General features: G+C 46.5%; 1 protein-coding gene across 2 annotated transcripts in view; it reads left to right on the top strand.

The window, feature by feature from the left end:
* The window catches only part of Sash1 (SAM and SH3 domain containing 1), a 165700-nt gene that overhangs the window by 20584 nt on the left and 120643 nt on the right, over nucleotides 1–24473 (top strand). For both annotated transcript variants that reach the window (XM_060373698.1, XM_060373697.1), the window contains exon 2: nucleotides 16235–16363. In XM_060373698.1, coding sequence (XP_060229681.1) covers nucleotides 16235–16363 — 129 coding nt within the window. The remainder of the gene's footprint in view (nucleotides 1–16234; nucleotides 16364–24473) is intronic.

Here is a 24473-nt window from a genome sequence, read left to right as displayed (position 1 = left end):
TTCAGTCCTGGTGTATGCAGTGCTGGAGATCCATCCCAGAGCCTTGTGTATGCTGGGTAAGCACTCCACCAACTAAGTTAAATCCTTAGCCCCTCTGCACTTATTGTAGTCCCCCTTTTCAAAACCAGCCTTGGCGAGAACCTCAGTCCTGACAGTGGTTGTCATCATCTGAGCTGCTCTGTACATTCTGGACTTGTAAATTCTGCTTTTACAAGCCATGGCTCAGCCCACTTCTTAGTCGTCCTGCAGCCAAAAACAATTCTTGACCCAGAGGCTGCCAGGTTTGCAGGACACAGAACAAAGACTAAACCATGAGTCCCCTGTTTACATCCTCAGGCCTGGGGCCACCCAGAGAAGTCAGGATTTCCTGAGGAAGCCTTCCTGGGGAGGGCGTGGTGCAGTGGCCAGGATGTGATGACATGCAGCCCCCTGCCCTGGCCAAAGCCAGGCTAGGGTGTGTGCCTAGGCCCACCGGTCCCAGCTCCCACGTTCCCAGGCTAGTTCTTTTGCCCGTGCAGGGCTGGGGATTTGGTTGGGGTAGACAGGGTTCTGGATCTGGCGCCAAGCTCTCAGAAGGGCACTGCCAACGTATCGGGCAGGACCTGTGTCGGCTTTTGAGGCCCAGCTTTTCTCGCAGCGCCTTGGGTGGGGTCACTCAGGGCTGCTGGGTCAGCCGAAAGCCCTGGCCTCAGGAAGAAATGATGGATTCAAGGATGTGACAATTTGTTTGGGCTGGCCAAGCACCCAGGCATGTGCTTCCTCAGCTGTGTGCTGCAAGCAGCTGAGGAGTACTGTAATTCGTGCTGATCTCTTTTTAGCTATAATGTTAACTCTGTATTAGCTGGGGGCTCTGGGAGTGCTAATCAGCTCCTAAAGCTCTTTCCTAGCAGTCACAAGGTCCTGGGGTTGGTCCCAGCATCATATTAACCAGGTGTGGTGGTGTCACTTGTAATCCCAAAGAGGGTGGAGGCAGGAGGATCATGATCGTGGATTCAGGCCTATCCTCTGCTCCAAGGATAGCCTGTCCTACAATGAGAACTTGTTTCAAAGTAAAAACAGGCAGCAGGGAGATACCTGTTAATCCTAAATTAGCTTCACTAGTTCTTCTCTTTCATTGACTAAAAACTTACATGTTCTCCTGAGGTAGAAAGAAAAAAAAAAACAAAAAAACAAAAATCACTCCCCGAAACAGTAACCCAGAAACCAAATACCTTCCTTACCTCCAAATTTACAGATATAAAGTCTATGAATAACAAACACTATTTTCTCCTTGAAAAGAGGGTTGGGGTGGGAAAAATTGAGTGATGTTTTAGCTTTTATCAAAAGGCAGTTTATACAAACAAAATGCAGCTGATGTATGTAACAGTGTAATCTTAGCTCCTAGGTGGCAGAGGCAGGAGCAGAGGAATTCAAGGGTAGCCTTGGCTACATAGGCTTCAATGCTAGCCTGGGCTATCTGAGATTCTGTCTCAAAACAACAACAAATTTGGGATTTAGAATTCTGAATTTAGATTTTGGCAGGATTTAGAATCTGGGGACGATTTGCATGGTAGTTATGTCTGGAAAGTTTTGGAACTTACAGTCCCGGTCCTCTCTGGTCATTGAATTGTGCCCATGTGAACAGGCTGGAGATGCCTCCACCAGGCTTCAGCTGTTCCATCTTGGTTTCCTCTAATTGAATTTTCTCTCTGCTTTGGAGTTAAAGCCTCATGTCTTTTCAGAAATTTGTTCCGGTCTAATAATGTTCTACTAAATGAGGAGTAAACTAAAAATAATTCATTTAGAAACTAATTGCATATTGTCACCCCTGTCTCATGCTTCATGACTCCCTTGGGATGTCCGAAGGTGCTGTTGAAATACCAGTCTCTGTTCCCCCTTGCTGTGTCTCTCCTTGCAAGGACTTTGTTGCCACTAAAAGACCAGGAAGAACAGATGCTTATTTTGTTGGGTTAATGTTCAGGAGAAAATGAAACAAAGTAGAAACTGAAAATTTCTTAAAAAAAAACAAAAAAACTATTTACTTATTTATATGTGTGTGAGTCTGTGCACATTGTGTGTGTGTGTGTGTGTGTGTGTGTACATGCCTGTGGGCACGTGCAGAGGCTGGGAGAGAATGTGTTGGAGTAGAGTTACAGATGCTTTCTGTCAGGATGTCTGCTTTGCTGTGGGTGCTGGGACCTGAACTCGGTGTCTCTTATCTGTCTAGCCTGCATTTTAGGCCTAGAGTCACGGCCCATGGCCCATGGCCCATGGCCCCATGGCCACTCTTGTCTCCAGCAGATAGCTGCAGAGCCCCAGCATTCCTCTGAATTCATGGAGTTCAAAGCAGCACAAGGAGCCAGAGTCTTCCACGCCAGGCACATTCCACCTGCCATCCACGGCCCAGAGGCGAGTGAGGTACCTGGTGCTCCTCAGAGGACAGTTAACACTAAGGCCTATGTTTGTAGCCCCGGCTTGGAGATGAAAAAGGGTTATGCCACAGTGTTCTTTTTTTTAATTTTTAATTTTTATTTTATGTGCATTGGAATTTTGCCTGCATGTATGTCTGGGTAAGGATATCAGATCTTGGAGTTATAGACCTTTGTGAGCTGCTGTGTGGGTGCTGGGAATCAAACCTGGGTCTTTCGGTTAAGAGCATTCAGTGCTCTTAACCACCGAGGCATCTCTCCAGTTCTCGACAATATTCTTTAACACAGCAATTCCCCCTACTCAGAGTTGTGCATAAGATTTTGTCTCCAGTCGTATCACAACTGTTTTGTGACCCAAATACACAGAATGTTTGGAATGATCCTCATTTGCTCTTACGTATTCAAACAGGACAAGTAATTCTTTCCCTGTTTGAATTGCACTTAGAGGACGAAGCACGCATCTCCCCTCCACCAGTCTCAGCGTGTAGAGACCTGTCTGTGGAGCTCTGTCTGCTTAGTCTTACAGGCTGAAGCCTTCCTAGGCCTGCCTATGGAATGGAACACTTTCCCTTTGGTAGGAGCTATTTTGCAATATTATGCTTATTGCATTTGACTTTCTCACATATATAAAACTAATAAACCACATAAACATAAAAGTGCTAAGTGTTAGAACTGACACTCTCGGGGGTTTGTTGTTAATAAGCGTGTGTAATTAACACCTTGAACTATATTCCATTTGTTTCTTTTGAAACTGTACAAAGAGGACGGGGTGATCTACAAATTCAAGGCACCAGGCAGAGTTAATACTGGCGTTTTAAATTATAATGAAGACCTGGGAGTTGGAGAAATTAAAACATGCAAGCTGCTTTTAAGTCTGAGGGCTGAGAGTAGATTTGTTACTTAAAGGAAAAGTTGAAACATGAAGCAACACATAAATTGTTTATATTCATTTGCTCCAGGCCCAGCCTGGCACAGTGCTTAGTGATTGATCATCATATTTTTTTTCCATCTTTATTTGTTCACACACTTAATATGCTTTTATTGAGAGCCTGCTAAAGCATGGAATAACATTAAGAAAAACATTTGCCCTTTGGAATTCGACTTTTGGTTGTGGTTTGGTTTTAGTTTTTCTTTCTTTTTTAAATTACTTTATTTTATTTACACTGGTGTTCCTGCCTCCATATATGTTTGTGTGAGGGTGTCAGATCCCCCAGAACTGGAACCACAGACAGAGACTTTATGTACAGGGGAAGGAGACTGCAATTTACATAGAGTTATTTAATTTCTTTTGAGGCCAGGTTGTCTCATGCATCCCAGGCTGGACTTAAACTTCGTACTCCAGATTCTCCTGTTTCCACCTCCCCAGCACTGGGGTGTGGGGTGCACTGAGAGCCTGATCATGCAGAGCTGAGCTTGAAGCCAGGGCTTTGTGGCTGCCAGGCAAGCACTTCCTCGGCCTCTGAGACCCCAGGGATCTGGAGGCTGTCCGCAGGGGAGGGTGGGTAGAGAGAGAGCACGTTCACAGCTGCTGAGGCTAAGCGGGCGGGCAGTGTTGAAGGATGGGCAGCTATTGAGAACTGGGGCAGAGCTCCTGGAGGCTAGGCATGAGGCTGGGGCCAGGCAGGGAGCTTGGAGGTAGGCCGCGACTTTCAGTTTTATTTCATTTCTGATTCCTCACGTGTATGGCTGTTTCTTGCCTGGAAGCACATCTGTGTACCATTTGAGTTCCTCGTGTCTGCAAAGGCCAAGACAGGTCAGCTCCCCAGGAACTGGAGTTACAGACAGTTGTGAGCCCACCGGTAGGTGCTGAGGACTAAACTCAGGGCCTGTGAGCTAGTGCTCCTAACTGCTGAGCCATCTCTCGTGTCCCACGCTGCCTTCACGTTTTATACTGCCACAGAGACTGTGGCTTTTACTCAGAATGAAACAGGAATTTAAGGAAGAGGTCTGCTCAGTTTGACATGATCTGTGAGGTTCTAATAGGATTTTTCCAACCACTGTATTCATAGGGGGGAGCCTAGCCTTTACTCTCCAGGGGTAAAATGCATCATTGAATTGCTGTTCTGATTGTGAATGGAGAAACAGTCTGTCTTGACAGAATCAAACTTTCCTTTAGAAAAAGTAAAATCAAAAACAAAACCAAACATGACCCCCCTCAAACTGATGACAACCTTCCCCTGAAACCCTATAAATATTGATAGCACATTTAATTTTCTTGGTAGGCTCCCCCGCAATAATGTGGCAGACAAATTAAAAATTAAATATTTGTTCTATCCACACCACAAAGAAAGTGAAACTGACCCTCCCCCCTTTTATAGGTCCATTGAGAAGAGTCAAATAGTCTGGGTAAAAGGAAAAGGTGTCATGTCTTGACTAGTTTATTTTCTGAATGAGATGGCATGCTTGCAAATTCAAGAACCTGGATGAAAAGGTGGAGGGTGTTCCAGTCGAGAGCTGGTCACCGAGATCTGACTGATGAGTTGGTGGAAATGTTCATACTTTGTTAAATTGATTGGTCCTGAAAACATGGCCCAGAGATGCCAGGACATTAGATGCCAGGCAGGAAGCCTGTGATGTTCCTTCCTAACTCCCAGCTCATGAGCCTCTTGAGAAAATGGATGTTCTTCTTCTGCTCAGCAGCTAGAACGTATTCACCGTGGAGCTGCTGCTGCAGCCATGAGAGGAAGGTCCAGTTTACAGAGCAGAACTGGGTAGAAGGCAGACACTGTGCCCGCTTGATCGCGGCTTCGCGGACGCTTTTAAATGAGCACAAACCCAAATGCATCAGTGTCTTTTCAGAGCACTTCTACATTATATTTTGGCAAAAGCAAATGTCTTTTATGATGAAAACTGAGATCATCCTGAATGGAAATGCTGTGGTGAGCGGAGAACTTTTAGCAAGGCAAGTCTGACAGTCCTCCAGGGAAATTCACACAGCTGTGTGGGTTGATGGGCGGACAGCTGCTGGAACAGGGATGCTCAGAGGCAAAAACTTTTTTTGTGAAATGTAAGCTCCCTTCACCCGATTTCCTGTCCCTTATGGGTCAGAGAGTTGTTTGAGGTGAACCTGCGGCTTCTCCCACCGTAACCTGTGCATGAACTTGAGTGTGTGAATGGAATTCTTAGCACACTGGCGCTTCCTGTGACAGCTTTGGCTCCAGAAGCTAGTCATGAAGGAGCCTGGGGCTGGGGTGGGGGCGGGGTGTGTGGAGTAGGTGTGTGAGGAAGAGTGGCTGGGATCGTTGGTTTCTTCCTGACTCTTGAGAGATGTTCAGCAGTTGGCGTCTCTTGAAGGAAGGACTCAAAAGCAGCTGTCAGCAAATAAGGCCAAGAAGTTTCTCCTTCAGCCTCAGCATGGGGCCGGCCTGTCTGCTCATTGCCCTAGGAGTCTTTCGTGCTTCTGTGGCTCCAGCACTGCAGTTGTGTTTGTTTTCTTTCCACACCTGGACCTAAGGCTTTCCAGCTGTGCTTTCCTGTTCCTGCCTGTCTGATGAGAGAGGAATACCAAGCACCCAGCTAGACAAGCTTCTGCTGTTATTTAAGTCCTCTTTCTTTCTTTCTTTCTTTCTTTCTTTCTTTCTTTCTTTCTTTCTTTCTTTCTTTCTTTCTTTCTTTCTCTTTCACTCTCTCTTTCTCTTTCTTTCTCTCTTTCTTTCTTTCTTTCTTTCTTTCTTTCTCTTTCTCTCTTTCTTTCTTTCTCTCTTTCTCTCTCTTTCTCTTTCTTTCTTTCTTTCTCTTTCTCTCTTTCTCCTTCCTTCCTTCCTTCCTTCCTTCCTTCCTTCCTTCCTTCCTTTCTTTCTTTCTTTCTTTCTTTCTTTCTTTCTTTCTTTCCTTCTTTCTTTCTTTCTTAGACAGGGATTCTCTATGTAGCCCTCACTGTCCTGGAACTCTCTGTGTAGACCAGGCTGTCCTGGAACTCAGAGATCCCCCTACCTCTGCATCCCAAGTTTCACTACACCAGCTTTTTAAGTCTTTTTTTTTTTTTTTTTTTTTTTTTTTTTGCTTCTTCCCCTAATCTTTGTTTCAAACTCTTAATGTTTTAATGTTGGAGTCACAGAAGATGGCAAGTCTTCAGTGGCCTTAATTAGCCATACTACACCAAAGAACTTTCCTTTAATCCTTTTGCTCTGAGAAACTGCTTTGGGCCAGGAGTGATGGTGTATGTTTTTACTGCTAGCAGCCAGGAGGCAGAGAGAGGCAGGTTTTTGTGGGTTCACATACACCCTGGTCTGCATAATGAGTTCCAGGCCAGCCAGGGCTATGGAGTGAGAGTTGCTCAAAATGAAAAAAAAAAAAAAAAAAGAGCGAAAGGAAAACAACAGCAACATCAGCAAAACAGTATATCCCACCCCTTTCCTGCTGGTTATGGTTACCACAGGCAGAAGGATAAGAACTCAAGACCATCCTGTGGTCACATAGAACACTGTGTGTTCTATGCTAGGCTAGACTGGGCTAGCCTGGGCTACATTCAAGGACATCCTGTTCCTCGAACAGAAAAGAGAAAGGAAAAGACAAATAAGCAGGAAAAAACAAAACAAAACAGTAACCTTTGGATTACATCAACTTAGGACCCTCAGTATGTTGAGCATTACCAGTACTTAGTGGAAATACTAGTAGCCCCTTGCCGATTGAAGGAGCTCCGGTTCTTGTCTTCTGAGACAAGTCACTCAAAACCCCTTGGCTTTCAGCTTCTATTTACTCATCTTCAAAATGAATTAATTAGACAAGGGCATATCCGAGACCCTTCCTAACATACTAGGTGTCTCAGCGTGGAGTAAATTGGGATCCTGTAGACAAGCAATATGACCTGGTTCTTTCAAATAATGAGGGGCCTTGTGCCACCTTCCGGTTGATGGAGAAAGATGACCTCAGGAGTACCGGGTGCCCTGTTGCAGATACATTTTACTTAACCCCACAGGACCCATTGGTTAGCCACACTGCTACCATTTTATGTAGGAGGGAGAGGTGCAAGCTGCAGTATCTTAGCACTGACCGTTAGCCATAGTCGGCAGAGTGGAGTTCACACGTAAGGCCTCCTCGCCCATGCTGTTATCTTTGGCCACGGCATGACTGCTCTTATGGGCTATTCTTATTCCATGTCACTTTCCTTTCCCTGGTTGTCCAGCGATCCTTGGAAAATGGACTAATGCTCATGTGGACCTTGTCTTTACTGTCGGGTACAACCTTCTTTCTGTGACAAATATGGGAAGGGGTCCCCAGGCAGAGACAGCCACCCTGACTGTGTTTCTCTTAGGGTCCTTTATGTGATGAACGCTGGTGCCAGCAGCTCGGATGGTTTCATAACTTGACAGGAATAAGATTAGTGGAAAGGGCCAGAGCTTCCTGGATTGGTTCTTCATTTTGTTAGTGATGGTTTTCTAGCTGGTGAGGGGCAAGGTGCTGCCATGCCACAATTCTCAGTTTTTGTGTATAATTGTTCGTGAGATCACTGTAACCGGCTCTAAAATCTGTGCTTCGATCATCCCAGAAGCACCCGTCTATTTCAAGCAGCATGCTTGCACCCCATCCCTCCCAGCTTAAAGAGCTGTGCCCCAAACCTGGGGCCCCTCGTCCGTCCCAGGCAATACCTCTGCAATCTGCTGCTTTAGCCTTGGGTAGCTTTCCCTCCTGGAACGGGGCTGTGTCTTCACACATAGGAGTTGTGGCAATTGCTTCTCCAGGAGTCACCCTTCCCATGGTTTCTCACTGACCAGTTTCTAGTGACATGTTCCTGTTTCACTGCCTCTGCGGTCAGTGAGAACAGGAATTGACCAAAAGCTCATCATGTGCATTAAAATGATGATTTAGGGCCAGTGGGATGGCCCAGAAAGTTAAGCCCTTGCCACCAGCCCTCATTACCCTGAGTTCCATCCCTAGACCAAGAGAACTGACTTCCACAAGTTGTCTTTTGACTCTCTTATGAATGGGGTGGTATCACACATTCCAATACACACGAATAAATCAAAGTCAAACCATTAAAAAATTCTGATTTAGTTGGAAATCTCTCAGTTCGTAGTTTCTCTGGAAGGACACAGCACTGTGCTTCTTTCTGTTCACACACACGCACACGCACACACACACACGACAGGTTAAATGGAGGGTGTTGCTGTGGACTCCGGTACCATGAGTACAAAAATGACTGAGTCCTAGCTGAAGGTTCCAAGAACTCTGTGAAATGTCATGCTGGTAATGAGACCCTTCCTGATAGAAAATCTCACATGTAGGCAAAAGTAGAGAGACCATAGCAGAATTGCCATGTCACCACTGGAGTTTTCAATTACGGCTAACTCTTGTTTCATCTCTGGACCTTCTCTGGCTCCCCTGACCTCATGAATTCTAGGCAAGACAGGGCTATCGTGTCAGGCCATTTGTCATGGAGAGTCATACACACATGATGAGCACTGATGTCCAGGGTTCAGGTACCATCAGATCCTGTAGATGTTACCTATTAGTTCTTAAACATGTGGCTTTTTGAAGCAGCATCACAAAGCTGTTTGAACAGTTGGAATTGCAAGTGTGTGGCTGCTGTCTGTCAGGTTTGATGGAGTTGGCTGGAATGCTGGTTTCATCGTTTGCACTGAGGAAAGGTTAAACGGAAGTCCATCCAAGGAGGCAGCACGACTCCAGGCAGAATACCATTTTCTATAGCAGATGGAATTCTCAGACATGACAAAGAACTCACATGTTGTACAGTGGTCAGCAATGTTGTCGGAAGTTTCGTGATTGCCATACTCATTGCTACAATTTGGGAATATCAGAGACTAGTTTTCCCCATCTGATCTTGGTCTGTCATATGTAATAAAAATGCCTACATTCTCAGGTTCGGGTGCCAAAGTCAGCCTGAGAAAAGTGTGATTCACCCTCATCAGGATCTGTGAACATGACCTAAAGTGTGACTTCATTCCCATCCAACTAGCTGTGCTGTTCTTTCCAGATTTGTGATGCCGTTAAGCTCAGGGCAGCTTAGACATGGAAAATGAGTTCAGTCTAAAATTGCCATCTGCTAACTCCCAGTGTGCACCGGGGCTGAATGTAGACTTGGATTTAAAAAGCAGATGACCAGTGCCCCGCGCTGTCTGCCTTTTCAAGCCCTTGGGTTCCCATCATAGACAGCTAACAGAATGGAGTTTTCAGAGGCTGCATCTGCAAAGAGACTTATGCTATGCATACGGTTTCCTAACTCTTCAACACGGTCCTGTGGTTCGGCACATAGCCACATTAAGTAAACAAGGGGAACACTTTGCTCATCCACCAGCACCAATAAATACTCACATTTCGTGATTTTCATATTATATTCTTAATACTAGTTGCCACATCTGGAACGCAGTCATGTGTATTTTGTTTTTGTCATTGTCTCTGCGATGCTGGGGTTGAGTCATGGCCTCTGATACGCTACACAAAAGCTATACCACTGAACTACACTCATATTGTAGGTAGAAAATTGTAGATAAAAATACAATAGATGCTGTGAGGAGATGTGAAACTCATTGAGTGGATGCTATAGCCCCATTTTTTCCTGATATTTTTTCCTCCAGATCGTGTGGAACCCAGCAGTCTAGCTCTGAGACCTGAGCATTGAGGAAGGAGTGGGTGTCTATCCTGCCTTATCTCAGGGACAGTTTGTGTTAACTGGGACACACCTAGAAGCAGTAATGGGACCTCATTTGCCCATGTGAGAATTATTTCCATAGGTTCTGGCAAGTTCTGGCTATTTTGTAGAAGGCAGCAGAAGGCATGAAGTCAGGCCTCCTCCAGCCACCTGCCACGTGGGTGCTCACACTCAGAGTTTTCCTCCTCAATTCAGTATGTAGTTGTTATGTGTTAATTTTTTTCCTGAACTGTGTTCCATTTCAAAACATCTCTAGAAATACTAGAAATGATGCCTTAAGGATTAGTCAAGTTATTTGAGATTAATTATTATATATTCAACATATTTCTCTAAAAGTACACAACAGGATGGGATGGGATGGGATGGCAGAGTGTGTTTGGGCACCTGTGTACACATTGTATACACACACACACACACACACACACACACACACACACATGCACGCAGTGCAAAGACTCAGTGAGGCTGACCACAGAAACCAGAACAAATGCCGACAGAATGCCTGCAGCAGTTTTCCTGAGATGATACAGAAAGTGTTTATCAGCTCAGATCCTTTACGCAAGCTAATTAAGGATGAAAATACATTGTGAATTCATTTTAGGAGGTCAGCTAGGCTTCCTTGCAGTGTTGTGAGTTCTTTTAATGGATTTGGCATGTAGTGTGTGTGTGTGTGTGTGTGTGTCTGTCTGTCTGTTAGTCCGCCAGTCTCTTTGTGTGTGTTCTATATTCAGGGACTCACATATCTCTTTCTATAGAAAAAGGAGTGATATAAATAACACAGATGATTTATGTTCCGTAAGACACATCAGACATGCACTGAGAAGAACAGAAAGAGAGAGAAACAGAACACATATCAGGAGTTTGCTTCCTTTCTTCCGCTCCACTCTTACGGAGTTACAAACCATTGAGGCTCTCCCACAGGGCTCTTGCCTTTATAGAAACATAAAATAAGAAATTAGGGGTGGAGAAACGACTCAGCCGATAAAGATGTAGCTGCTTTTCCAGAGGACCAGGTTTGGTTCCCAGCACCCACATCACATGGCTCATAACCACGTGGAACTCGAGGAGAGCTGATGCCATCGCCTGGCCTTCCTGGGCACCTGTGCACACATTGTACACACATATACCCACACATGCACGCCTGCGCGCGCACACACACACACACACACACACACACACACACACACACACACAGGAATAAAATTAAATACTTTTTTTTTTCCCTTTAAAGTAGGACCACAGGTTCACTTGCGTTCCTTGGCATATTCTCCGCAAATGATCGGTGTCTTTGTAGCTCCTGGTGTTTGCCGAGGCCTTTTCTTTGTTTTTGCCTCCCTCGGCCCTCTTCACACCAACAAGATGTTCGAAGCCATAAAAGACATCTGGGCAGAGGAGCGCAGAAATAGCAGAAGTAGCCGTATGTGTGACTTCTGCATTCCCGGAACCTTCAGTTTTACATTTCCCAGAGACGGGAGTTTCGCTGGCATGAATGGGAGAATTACCGTGAAAATGGCTGTGGAGAGGACAGCCTGCCATCCCCACAGAATCCCAGCAGCAGTCTGTCGAGTCGGGCTGTTTGTTCAAAGTGCCGAGATGAGTGCTGGACGGAGAGGCACCTCTTGGCTCCAGGTTACAGCGCATCACCCGCCCAACTGACCGTGGGGGTGTGTCACAGATTTTGTCCACACAGACCCAGTGTGGAGGTGGTGATGGGCGTGAACCCTGTGGAAAGAGAAGTTGGATTTGCCTGTAGCCTTTTTTTTTTTCTTTTAATAAAAACTCAGTGGGGAAAAAAATCCTTATAGGAAGATAATATGACTCAAAATTTTACAATCTACTTAAACAGCCTTTTAAGGAAATGAAGTTTATTCTCTTCCTAAACTCGGGCTATTTACTGGGTTACTCTAATTTTCGAGAACCAAAAGGAAAAAAGAAAAGAAAAGAAAAGAAAAATAAGGAAGTGAAACAGATTAGGCAATTAATGAAGTCTAGGCCAGAAACTGAATACTTAAAAACAATTGTAAAAAAATGTGTGTGGGTCTGTACATGTGAGTTCAGGTGCCAGAGGAGGCCGGAGCCGGTGTGAGCCTCCTGATGTGGGTGCTGGGAACTGAACTCAGACTCTCTGCAAGAGCAGCAAGTGCTCATTGACTCCCGGGCCATCTCTGTAGCTCCAACACTAGACACTTTAAAAGAAAAAAAAATGTTTTAGTGTTTTCTTATGGTATTCATGATGGCAACTGCAGACATGATTTAGAGTCATATTTTTGTTAGAAGATAATTTTAGAACACTAGTGCTCCTTGATGTGAGCCTTCAGGGGCAGGGTGAGACCCAGTGTTTGCATTTCCACAAAGAAAGATGCAGGCTGGGTGTGTTGGCTCTCGCCTGGAATTCCAGTACTGGGGGAGACTGAGGCAGCATGCGTTTGAGGCTAGCTGGGGCTACATACCTAGATCCTGTTTTCAAAAACTGAGACAGAAAGAAAGACGCTGTGTAGAGCAGATCAGCGATATTACTCAGATTCCCCAAGGGCTTGGGTTGCAAATGCTTAGTGGAGGTAAATATTTTCCTGAAGTAGCTCCAAACCTGTCTCAAACAAGAGAAAGTTAGTTAAAAGTAATGCAGAGGTTTGCAGAGTTCCAAAAGAACATAAATTAACTCCCCACCCCCTCCCCCCACCACACAGACTGTCCGGACGAGAACAGACTTTGAGCTGATGGTCCCATAAAAAGCTTTGCATACTTAATGCATACACCTGGGTGAGTCTGGTTGCCAGTCTTCCCATTGAAAGCATCCTGTCATCAAGACCGTAAAATTCACCATGGCCCGAGGTCTCCTCCCTCCCTCTTTATTGCTACTGCTTTCTTTTTTTAAAGAAGAGCTTGGCGTTTGAGTGGATAAAGAGAAAATCACCAGGTATTTCCCAGGTTCTATTTGATTGGGACATAAAAGGTAATTTTGTGGATATGGCAGACAAGACCTACTTTTAAAACACACTAGTGTTCTTGCAGTCTTGGGCCATTTTTTCATTTAAATCGTAGGGCACATGAAGGGCGTAATTACAGGGATTCACTGCACATCTGGGGAGTGACTTGGGTGCCTGGAAAGGCAGCTGTGCCACCCCACTTTAAAGACTTACCCACCGAGCGACAGATGAGGAGCGGCCACATGGCCATATCGAAAGTGTGAACTATGCACTGGTTTGGCCTGGCTGGGGCAGAGCAGATGTTTGCTTCCTCGGGAGCAACAGATATGTTTCCTAAGGCTCCAGAATACCGGAGGGAGTTCTGAGTGATGCAGAACGGAGCCAGATGCCAACTGCTGGGCTGGTACAGGAAGCCGATCAGTCATCACAGCTTCATAACCAAATAGGTGATATTGAGAGTGTCCTTAGGATGGGTGAAGAAAGTGGAAAACCGTAGTTTGAGTATAGCTATATAAGCAATTGTCTTTTAAAGTTTTCAGGTGGCCTGGAGCAGTACAAGAAAGAAGTCAGTCGTGACTGAATCTCCAGTTCACAAAGGGGGAAAGTTGTACTTAGTATCCATTTTGCTCGTTTGTTTGAGACAGGGACTCCGGTATCCCAGGCCAGTCTCCAGACTAGCAGTGGGGGGGAGGATGGTGATCTTGAACTTCTGACCCTCACACCCTTCAGCTCCTAAGTGCTGGGATTATAGGCACAAAGCAGCAGACCCTGCGTATGTGGTTCTGGGGTGGAACCTGGGGCTTTGCACATGCCACGCAAGCACTCTACCAGGTGAACCACATTCACCCTCAGTGCTGGCTGTGTGTGACAGAAGCTGGAAATCTGGAGTGTGTACATATGTGTGAGAGGGAAAGGGGCTGATTTTCATTCAACCACAGCAGGAAGGGGCTGGAGAGATGGCTCAGGGTGAAGCTTACCTACTGTCCTTGCAGAGGACCCAGGCTGGGTTTCTAGCACCCACAAGGAGCCCAAAACTGTCTGTACAGGGGATCTAGCGCCCTCTTCTGGCCTCAGTGGGCACTGTGTGCACTTATGAACAGACAGACTGACTGACAAACACACACACACGCACAGGAACAGCGGGCAAGGGGAAACATGAAGTATGGCATGTTTAGTGAGCTCACTTGGGCATTACGACTTGGGAGTGATGAACCCAGTGTTCTCCCGAGGTCTGCTTGTTGTTGGGCCCGGGAATCTGACCCAGGCTGTAAGTTCTCTGCTAATGTTTGGAGTCTTGCTCTCCTTAGACAAGAGGCACGCTGAGAAGGGCTTCCCCATTTCTCCATCTTGCCATTGCTCCCCACTGGAAACCTGGAGGGCACACGGTGGCTCCCTCCTCTCCTGCTGTGTCTAGCCTGGCTTTTCCAGACAGGCCGACTTATGTTTGGAGAATAAGTTTTGCCCAGACATGTTCACACGCTCATAGGCCTTACTGGCCCTCTTTGTATCTCTCTCTCCCCTCTCTGTGTGCTAGGAACTCTGAGGCAGTTCCCTCTGGGGCAGAAAGTATGAGTGGTTGAAAGGGAGGAACATTTCTAGGAAATCATTTATTTCGATTTCTGTTTCTCCCCTTCCTTAGTTCCTAAAAACCAAAAAAATGCAGAAGTAGAAGATGGTCACTGGGTCTGCCTTAGACCTCCTGACCAAGGCCTAGGCCTGCAGCAAGTTTAGGTCTAACCCCAATTCTGCTGGCTGGAAGGCTGCTTTGCAGTGAGAAATCTGTAGCCACTGACATTAATAACCCAAGGGCCAGGCACAGATGCACATGCCTGTGATCCCAGCATGAAGGGAGGCAGAGGCAGGTGGATCTCTGGATTGAAGGCCAGCCTGGTGCACAAAGTGAGTCCAGAATAGCCAAGGCTACACAGAGAAACGCTAAACAGACAAACAAACAAATCCCAGAGGGCTGTGACCAGTCTTCAGGGTGGATAATCAGGTATGACTCTCAGGTCGTCTATATAAGCTGCCTTTTCCATGGCTGAGTTAGCAAAATCATGTTTTTGGCTGTCTTGGTCAAGTCACCGATTCACAGTAAACTAGGGAAGTGACCTGTAAAGGAACAGAGGAGGGAAGCTATCTTCTGGATGGAAGACACCACAGAAGTGCACAGCTCAGACACACAAAGCATTCTGGTCACCCTCAGTGTATGTGTGTCCAGACGTGAGCTGGGGTCCACTAGCCTTGAGGGACACTGCGGTGTGATAACCTCTTGCAGTGAAGGCCACTGGATAAGGAGGAACTGCACACCTGCTGTGTGCCAGGCCGTCTGCGTGTGCAGAGGCGGCGCTCTGCGTGTTCAGAGGCGGCGCTCCGTTCTTGCTTAGCGTCTGGTTGGTGCTGTCGTTAACCTGGTGTCACCAGGAGGCTGAGAAATGAGCTGCAGGCTAGAGAACTGAGAGATCACAGAAGCGGATGTAAACTCACAGCACCGCCTGGGAAACTGCCTCTGTGAAGAGAGGAGTGACATGTTTACCTATTTATTTAGGTGAACTTGTGCCTGAACGTCTAATAAATGATAAGTGTGGAGAACAGCATGAATATTAATGGCTATAGCAGTGAATGGCGACTCCTAGCAAGCACAGGTGACTGAAGGCGCCTGTTTTTCTGTCGTTCATAAGGGGTCGTAGTGTGGCCGCAACGCAGCACCCCCCCGTGGGGTCTGGAGTCTCAGGCTTCATTCAGTTTAGACATCTGGGGCTTTCGGGAGCTTTCCGCATAGTGTACAGCCATGGCCACGGCTGTCAGTGAGCTTCACATAGAGTCTGCTAGCTGGACTTGCAGGCATGAGTGGCCTACTGTGGCTTTCATCTCAGTAGGCCCAAAGTCAGGCTGGGTTTCTTGTTAATCTTGGAATCAATGGGCGCCTACTCATGTTCTCTGAGCCAGCTTACCCAAAAATACAATAAGGAAAAGAACTGGTCCCATTTCAGAGGACTGTCCTGGGAATTCTTTTTTTTTGGGTTTCTCTCTATGGCCTTGGCTGTCCTGGAACTTGCTCTGTGGACCAGGCTGGCTTTGAACTCATAGAGATCTACCTGCCTCTGCCTCCCAAGTGCTAGGATTAAATTCTCTCTCACAAGTAAAACCTAGTCTGTCCCACGAGTACCAGGTAATGAATATGAGTCATTATTTATATAAACAAAACTTGGTAGCAAGGAATTAGATGCTGTGTGGCTTTTCCAGAGCAGACTGATCTGATGCCTCTCCTTTCCTGTGTCTTCCTTCCTCAGGATGGCTCCCTGGGCAACATTGATGACCTGGCACAGCAGTACGCAGACTATTACAATACCTGCTTCTCTGATGTCTGCGAGCGGATGGAGGAGCTTCGGAAACGGCGTGTCTCCCAGGACCTTGATGTGGTGAGTGTGTGGCTGTGCAAGTGGCTGCTGTCAAGTAGGGCCCTTCCTATTGGTGCTTCCAGTCTTGCAGCCCTTGGTCCTTCCTCCAGCCCTAACTGTGCCTGGAGGCTGTCTGTCGGCTCCTGGCCAGCTGGGGTGAAATGCCACATGCCCAAAAGACCAACCCTGTTCTTCTGAGTATTGACTGGGGCAAGATGACCAAACTTCTGCAGTCAGAAAAAGCCTAGGTCTTCCTTCCTTCCTTCCTTCCTTCCTTCCTTCCTTCCTTCCTTCCATATCTTAAAGAGAAAGGATATCTATACTATTGGCCAGATAATAATGTGTTTTTTACTGACTAACAGCTGAAGACTTGTCAAGGCAAGTTCTTTTCTTCATTTTCTTTCTTGTTTCTTTTCTTCTGGTTTACCCCAGCTAACCACTCTGAGGTGCTGGGGATTCAGCCCAGAGCCTTGTATGAGTTAGGTAAGTAAAATGAAATTTAAAGAAGCAGAAAGTCAGTCATGACTTCTCCCCTAGCAGTAAGAGGTGTGCCTGTATGCCCTGGGACACATATGTAGAGATCAGGGTCCTGGGGTCAAATTCAGGTCGTCAGGCTTGGAGACGTTGTCTCATTTTGCCAGCTCTAATTTTACATTTTCCTTCTTGTCCACTGAGTTAGTGATTTATTTGTAAGGCTGTGCATTAGCTAAGTAAAGTTGACTAAGATTGAGCTATGTCAGCCGGAGGCAGAAAGATGCTGTCTGAGGAGCCTGATGCATGGCCCAGTGTGGCACATTCGAATCACCTTTGACAAGGCATCATCCCCTAACTTGTCCTCTTCTCTGTGTGAATGGTAGAGTTCTCGTTCCTTCTCCCTCAGTCCTGGGGATCAAATGCAGGTCGTCAGGCTTGGTGATAGGCTCCTTTACCCTCTGAGCCATCTGTCTGGCCATGTTTTATTTTTGAGACAGAGTTTTATGTATCTTAGTCTAGCCTTGAACCTACTAACTAGGAAGGAATGGTCCTGGACTTCTGTTCCTCCCGCCTCTACTTCCCAAAGCCTGGGATCACAGTGACCTGTACCGCCTTGTTGGGTTTATGTATTGCTGGGGCTGGAACCTAGCACTTCATATATGCTAGGCAACCAGTGTGCCAACTGAGGCCCATCATGTGGCCTGCTATTATTATTATTACAGAGTTGGGGAAGGAATCCAGGTCCTTGGCACATGCTAAGCAAATGCTGTACCCTAGCCCTAGCCCTTAATTCTCGATCATTGTCATTTAGCGCTGGCATGAATGCTAGTCTCACAGCATAGGCTACAGTCTCCCCAGATAGCTCACTGTGCAAGGAAATGACGGCTGTGAATTGTTAGATGGCGGCTGACACAGCACCCAAGCTACCCTTCTCAGAATTCTAGCTTGTGAGGATTTGGGTTACTGTAGTTCCCCGAGGCATTTGGGAATCCCCCAAGGCCACTTCTCAGTAGGAAAAGAAGCTGTTGATGGGATAAGTAGCCTTCTTCCTGTTTAGACAGATGGGCCTAATTTGGTGTGCTCTCTTCCAGAGCAGAAAAAGACAGTCTGGGGAGAAAAAAAAAATCACAGGAGCTTAATTAGTTCCCATCAAAGGTGGTGGTGGGTAAAATTGATGGGAGCTAATTTGAAGCAGGCTGGGAATTTGACGGTTCATTTTTAAACTGTAGTTAGAGAGATCAGTAGGATTCCAGAGGGGCAGATTCAGGTCTTTTTTCAGTGAAATTCCAAACGTAAGTGTAAAGATGATTATCAGCTAGATTTTCCAGCACCATTCACACTGCTCCGAAGCCTGGAAATGCATGTTAGCTGCAGTGCAGTCTTAGCAGCTCTGGAGGCCACATACACGGCCAGCATCTTTCTCAGAGTCCCTCTTCTCGCTGATTAACTTGTCATGGTTTGGACTCGCGGTGATTCATTTTCTTGTACAACTGTAACTTCCAGTTTTGTTCCATTTGAATTTTAAGTCTCTTTCTAGATGCTCAGTTCCTTCTTCAAACCAATCAGACATGACCACTTCCGTGCTTCCCCGTGGCGGCAGTCTCAGGCCTGAGGACTTGGAGCAATGTTCCGTGTTCCTAGGCTGCCCTGGCAGAGCCACTGGGCGGTAGCTGGGAGAAAGAATAAAAGCAGTGAAGACATGGTCACGTGTTAGGAGCCTAAGCCAGCCTGCAGGACAAGCAATGGCGTGAGGTGTATCATGTGGTTGCAAAGACAGCGTCAAGGGGCCGGGGATGTAAATCAGGTAATGGGAGTGCTCTCCCACAACGCAGGAAGCCCTGAGTTCAGCTCCCAAAACCAACTACTCTGGGTGCGTTGATGGGGACCTCTAATCCTAGCTCTTCAAAGGTGGAGATGAGAGGATCAAGAGCTAAAAGTCACCCTCAGCCACATAGCTAGTTGGAGGCCATCCTGTACTTAAAACCCTGCATCAAAAACAAAAACAAACCCTAACGTTGAGTACGGAAAGTTGTGGGGGTAACAGGTTAAATCATTTATGAATTTTTTATTCTAATTCTTCTGGGTAAACTTTGTGATTCCAAGGAAATCTTCTGTAGAAAGGTATTTAGATATTAGTAAGTAGCTTAGTCAGGGGTGGAGACCCTGTGTTATCCCTAAGAGCTAATTACATGTCAGCTGGAGAACAAACCAACCAGAAGGACAACTTCCCTACAGAGATGCTTGAGTTGGCCTTGAAAAGGAAAGGTTTTGATAATTATGTTAGTAATTAAGTTTCTGGACTAGGTGGGAAGCTATTTCTCAAGGACCTGACTAGAAAACAGCTTTTGGTAGCGTGTCCTCGGGGCCAGTTTGTGTAAGGAAACAGCATACAGATGGGTAAGAATCCCACAGTACATGCAGAGGTTCTGATTCGAAAGCCGATGGGGAGCTTTTTTTTTTACTTTGCACCAAATAGGCCTTAAAGGGATGGTGTGTTTGGACAGCAGCCGTGGCTTCCAATGGGGATGAGAACATTAGTGTTTGTGAGCAGCGGGGAAGAGGCCCATATTTCCACACATTTGGCACTTCCCGGAGCACCACGTGGTTATTCTTGGCTGGGAGAAGATGCAATCAGAAGTGGCAGCATCGTTCCAAGTCCGTAATGGGCTCATCTCTTAGTGATGCTAAGTCTGACATCTGTCAAAGTGGCACCCTTCTTCCTGGCAGCATCAGCTTCCTCCATGCCTTTCAGGAGTTTTTGTAGAAGACAAGTTTGTGTAGTCCTTGGTGGGGCACTGAGCTGACGCAGAAGTCTCCGCCTGTGGCGGCCTGCATGATGGTTTTGTCGGCGGCTGAAGCCTGGAGTCTCCACTAAGCTGTTATCATGGGTGATGTGTCAAGAGGAAGGGAGACTCACCCAGGTCTTCGGAGAGTAGAGACATAAATAAAGATAGAGCATTGGATGGCCCGAAGCGGCTATACCAGAACTGCTGTTCCCGGTGGGGAATGCCTCGAGGTGGTATCTATTATTTCTTGCGATTTTAATAATTTCATTTGTAGGTTAAGTTTTAGCAATCTTCCCAATGTAATCCTTCCAGATATAGCTCTCAAGGAATATACCATCAGTGAAGGCATGTGTGGTGGCACTCATCTGTAGTCCTAGCATTTAGGAAGCTGAGGCATGAGAACTGGGCAGGAGGTCACAGTTGAAATTCTGGCTCTTTGGCTTACTCATCCTCCAGCCGTAGGCTCTCCATCTATAACATCCCATAGTTAAAAGGAGTAAGGAAAACAAGCTGTAGGTCACCCTAAGTGACTTAGAACTGTTTGTTTCTTTTCCTCCTTTCAGAAGTTCAAAGGCTCCTGCAGGAGTGTTTCACCATTGATACTTCATTAACATTTATTCACATGAGGACAGGGCTTTGGGATTTTAGCTTTTCAGTTGGAGAAATTTCAAGCACACATACACAGCGTGACAGTGCGTTTCCTGTGCACGACACCCATCCTCGGCAATTCCTGGCATTCTGTCCCTCTTGTGTTTACCCTCCCCCGTGGTACTGGTATGGCTCTTTAAGGCACTTGTTTTTGAGGCGAGATGGAAACAGTGCAGTGCACAGCCGTGCCGCTCTCTCAAGTGTACGCATGTGCCAATCCCAAGAAACGTTTGTGGAGTTTTCACTGTACAGAATCAACTGAAAATATTCACTCTACCCAAAGAAAGCTCAGAGTGTGGTGGGCACGAGAGGCTGCACAGACTGTGTGGAGGTTGCGTAGGAATGCAGAAGAGGCAGGTTTGGCTCAGTAGGCAAGTTTGGAGGCATCCTAGAAGGACACCTGGGCCTCCCACATACAAAGAGCTTGGGAGGCTGTTTTTGGACAGCAAGGGAGACCATAATGTTGAGTAACCCAAGGTAGAGGTCCAGGTCATAGTTTGGGTGAGAGGGAAAATGAACTTTTACAGAGCATAGCGTGTTCCGGGTAGCTGGGCGTGAGGACTGAATGATGTGGGCAGAGTCATGCTGCTCTTCATGGGACCCTGGGTTATCAACTGCAGAAAAAGATCCAGCATAGCGGTGTTCTGATCTGTCTTTTAGACAAGACGAAACAAAAGTATTTCCATTTTCACTCCCAGTGACCAGCCAGGCAGGGTGAACTTCTGGCCAGGTGAACTTGTCCCTGTTTGCCGTGGCTTCGCACAGATGGGCATGCGCAGTCCGCAGTGTGGGGGGCGTATCGCTGTGTTCTGTTGATCCTCCTTCTATGCAGACCGCAAAGCGTGTGGAAAGCATAGTTTCGGCACACTGGAGCCCTTTCGTACTCTAGAAAGTACAGGGAAAGAGAAGTAATCTAGCTTAATCGGTCCAGTACTGGTGTTGCTGGAGAAGGTACCCAGTGCACCTTTAGCGTTCCGGTTTCCATCGGATGAAAAGCGAGAACCACGTTACACGCACTCCTGCATGACCCTGCGGGAGCCCCGCCCTCTGAAGCTGGCTGCTCTAAGGGGCGTTTGTTTTGGGCCTGTTTCGCCTTGTGCTAGCTTCCATTATTCGCTAGCTTTGGGCCTCTGTTGACTTGCAGATTGTGATCAGAATCAGTGGGCCCGAGACAGGAATCTGAAGTCCATTCTGCTTGGGGATTCGCACACTTGATGTCAAAACACACTGAGGCATTATATCTTAAGCCAGATGGTGACACTGCCCCCTGCTCCGGCTCCTCGAAGACAAAGTCACATTTGTGTTCCCATGGCCGGTCCCAATTTAGTCAGCGTTTTTTGTGCATTGCACGGAGTGAATGTCGCCATAAACAGATCTCTTGGTGCTGGGTTTGATATTGGCCTGCGGAATCTTTGTTTATTAAGAAGGACTTTGCCGCCAGCACAGTGGCTCACACCGTTAATGCCGGCACTTGGGCAGTTGAAGGCAGGCGCATCTCTGTGAGTTCAAGACCAGCCTGATATACAAAGCAAGTCCAGGCTACGCAAAGAAACCTTGTCTCGAAAAAGCAAAAAAAAAAAAAAAAAAAAAAAAAAAAAAGGGCTTTGCCAATCCGACAGTGAACTTGTGAGGTTTCCGTCTTTTCCTTGGACGTCTTTGCAGGCTGCTTGTGCAATTACAGATACCTGTGTGTGGGCTGATGCTTTTGTCAGGGAGGGGACAGGTCTGCAGAGTTTTTTTTCACAAACACCTCAGCGACCTCAGCTTTTTGCTCACACGTAAGCAGAAATGACTGGTTTCAGTTTATGTTGATAAAATGCACTCTGCCTGGAAGAAGAAAACACCCCAAATGTCTTCTGTTTAAAACACAAACCTGGCTGAGGAGGTGACTAAGTCTGCTGTCATGTACCTGTCACTCAAACAGGGTGACCTGGGTTCAGACCCCGGGAATGCATGTCAAAGCCAGGAACTGTGGTCTGTGTCCGTAATCCTAGTGCTGGCAGCTGGTGAGAACAAGCGGCTCCCTGGAGCCCACTGACCAGCTGGTCACCCAATTGGTGAGCTTCTGGTTCAGTGAGAAGCCCTGCCTCAAAGTGAAAAACAAACCTGAGACTCTGTCCCACCCCCACGGCATATACCCTGCACACGCACGTGCGCACACACACACACACACACACACACACACACACACACGGAAAGGTAGACCGAGAATAAATAAAAATATTTAAATACGGACAATTGCCAGAAAGGGAAAACTATGAGTTGTTGTTTCTCTTTATGTAGGTCTGAGAAAATTCCTGAATGCTGATGAAATTCGTATCAGCTGGGAAAAAACAGCCTAGAAACTCAATGAAAGAAGCCTCTCCTTGAAAAAAATCAAAATCAACGCTTCCCTGGGCCAGGAGGCACAAGGCAACATTGCCAGGCCTTTCCAGTAAAGCCCAGGGGCAGTGCTGTTTTTGGAGCCCTGGAAATATTAAAACCAAGTGGCCAAAATTGTAGTGTGATCTAAATGTTTACATTTAACAAACACTTTTTTTAAACATGGAAGATTACAGTATAATTTATATGTGCTAATCGTAAGCTAATTACAGGCTATTTAAAAAAATGTTTAATTTGTAACACACTAGAGGCAGTTTGGTCTTGGAATGAAACAAAATTCGAAGGAATTTGTTGGGCTTGATTGCAAAGTGTCCCCGCAGGCTTATTATTAAAAGGCGTGGCTGTAAATGGATGGGGCAGTCTGGAAGTGATTGGAGCATGGAGGTTCTGACTGTATCAAAGATTAATTCACCATTGATAGAGTCATTTAATTGCAGTGTTGGGAGGTGAGGAAGGTTCTGGAGGTTGTAGCTGCAGGAGGAGGTAGGTTTTTGGGGTTTGTGCCTTTCAGGAGCGAAGCCTGGCTCCCTCCTCGCTCGTCCTCGCCTCCTGTCACTTCCTCGGTGCTCCGGGCTGAGGCTACTCACCGTCCACAGTGGATCCAGGAGCAGGAGAGAGCCAAGTGACCGAGGGTGTGCTCCTCTCAAGCTGCGAGCCCAAACTAATCTTTTTTTTTTTTTAAGGTGTTTTCTCAGATACTTTGTCATAGCGGTAAATGTTTGCGTTTCCAGGCGGCTGAGGTTTCTAAGCTATGTCTATAATGCCATTTGATGAGACAGTCTGAGGTCAGATGGGAGAGCTATGGCGATGACTGGATGGACCTAAGCCCATCTGTCTCCCCGGTCCTGCTTGTAGCATCTGGAATAGGGTCACAGACACGCCCATAGAGAGTCCACCTTGGAGTCACCTGAGGCTGTGGGCTTTGCAGTAGCCATCAGAGTGGCCACTGACTTCCTTGGTCCACAGAGCCACATTTTAGATTTATGTCTTACCTCAGCTCTGGCAGAAAAAACATGTCTACAGGTCATCGCTCTCTGTCTCTCTGTTCCTCTCTGTCTCTGTCTCTGTCTCTCTCACACATATACACTCTCTCTCACACACACCGAGCCTGGTAGTACGTATCTCACAAGTGCTTTGTCAGTGAGATACTGCTTAGCCCCATTACCAGGTATATTGGTGGACTATGTTTTGAAAGCCTCTTTTCAGATTACCCATTTCAGCAGGATGTTTTAATTTGCAGTTGCTCTTTTTTCTTTTACTTTGGAGTTTCAAGGTCTGTATTTGTTTATTCATTCATCTACTTTAGTTAGGCTTTTTGAGACAAGATCTTTCTATGTAGCCCTGACTGGCTTGGTACTTGGCACTACTCTGGAATTTTTGGCAGTCCTAATGCCTCAACCTCCTGAATGCCAGGGTTATGGGCGTGTGCCTTCCCAACCTGCTCTGAGAAACACAAGATAGTGAGCTGTTGATACACGTTGTTTTATGTAATTGGCTGCTTGTGCTTTCAGCTTGTGTGCAGTGCCTGGAAGGGCACAGCTCTGTGCCCATGTGGTGCATCTCAGGACCCCACAGGAGCACAATTCCTAAACTCACCAAGAAAATTGATACTCACCTTCCCACCCCAGATCTGTCGGTTTGTTAGCCCTACCTGCCCTTAATGTCGGGCCCTGTGTTACAAGTGGAGGCTTAATTTAACACCTTTAGCAGTGGAATCAGAGTACAGATCCAGGGGTAAGACTACGGCTTCTATTGTTGACATTCCAAGGCCTGTGAATAAATTATTCTCGTACAGGGTTACTTTGGGGGATCTTCTGCAGTTACTTAAAATATGAAGGTGG

The sequence above is a fragment of the Meriones unguiculatus genome, chromosome 20 (assembly GCF_030254825.1).
Source record: "Meriones unguiculatus strain TT.TT164.6M chromosome 20, Bangor_MerUng_6.1, whole genome shotgun sequence".
Lineage (NCBI taxonomy): Eukaryota > Metazoa > Chordata > Mammalia > Rodentia > Muridae > Meriones > Meriones unguiculatus.
This window is presented reverse-complemented; position numbering and strand designations above follow the sequence as displayed.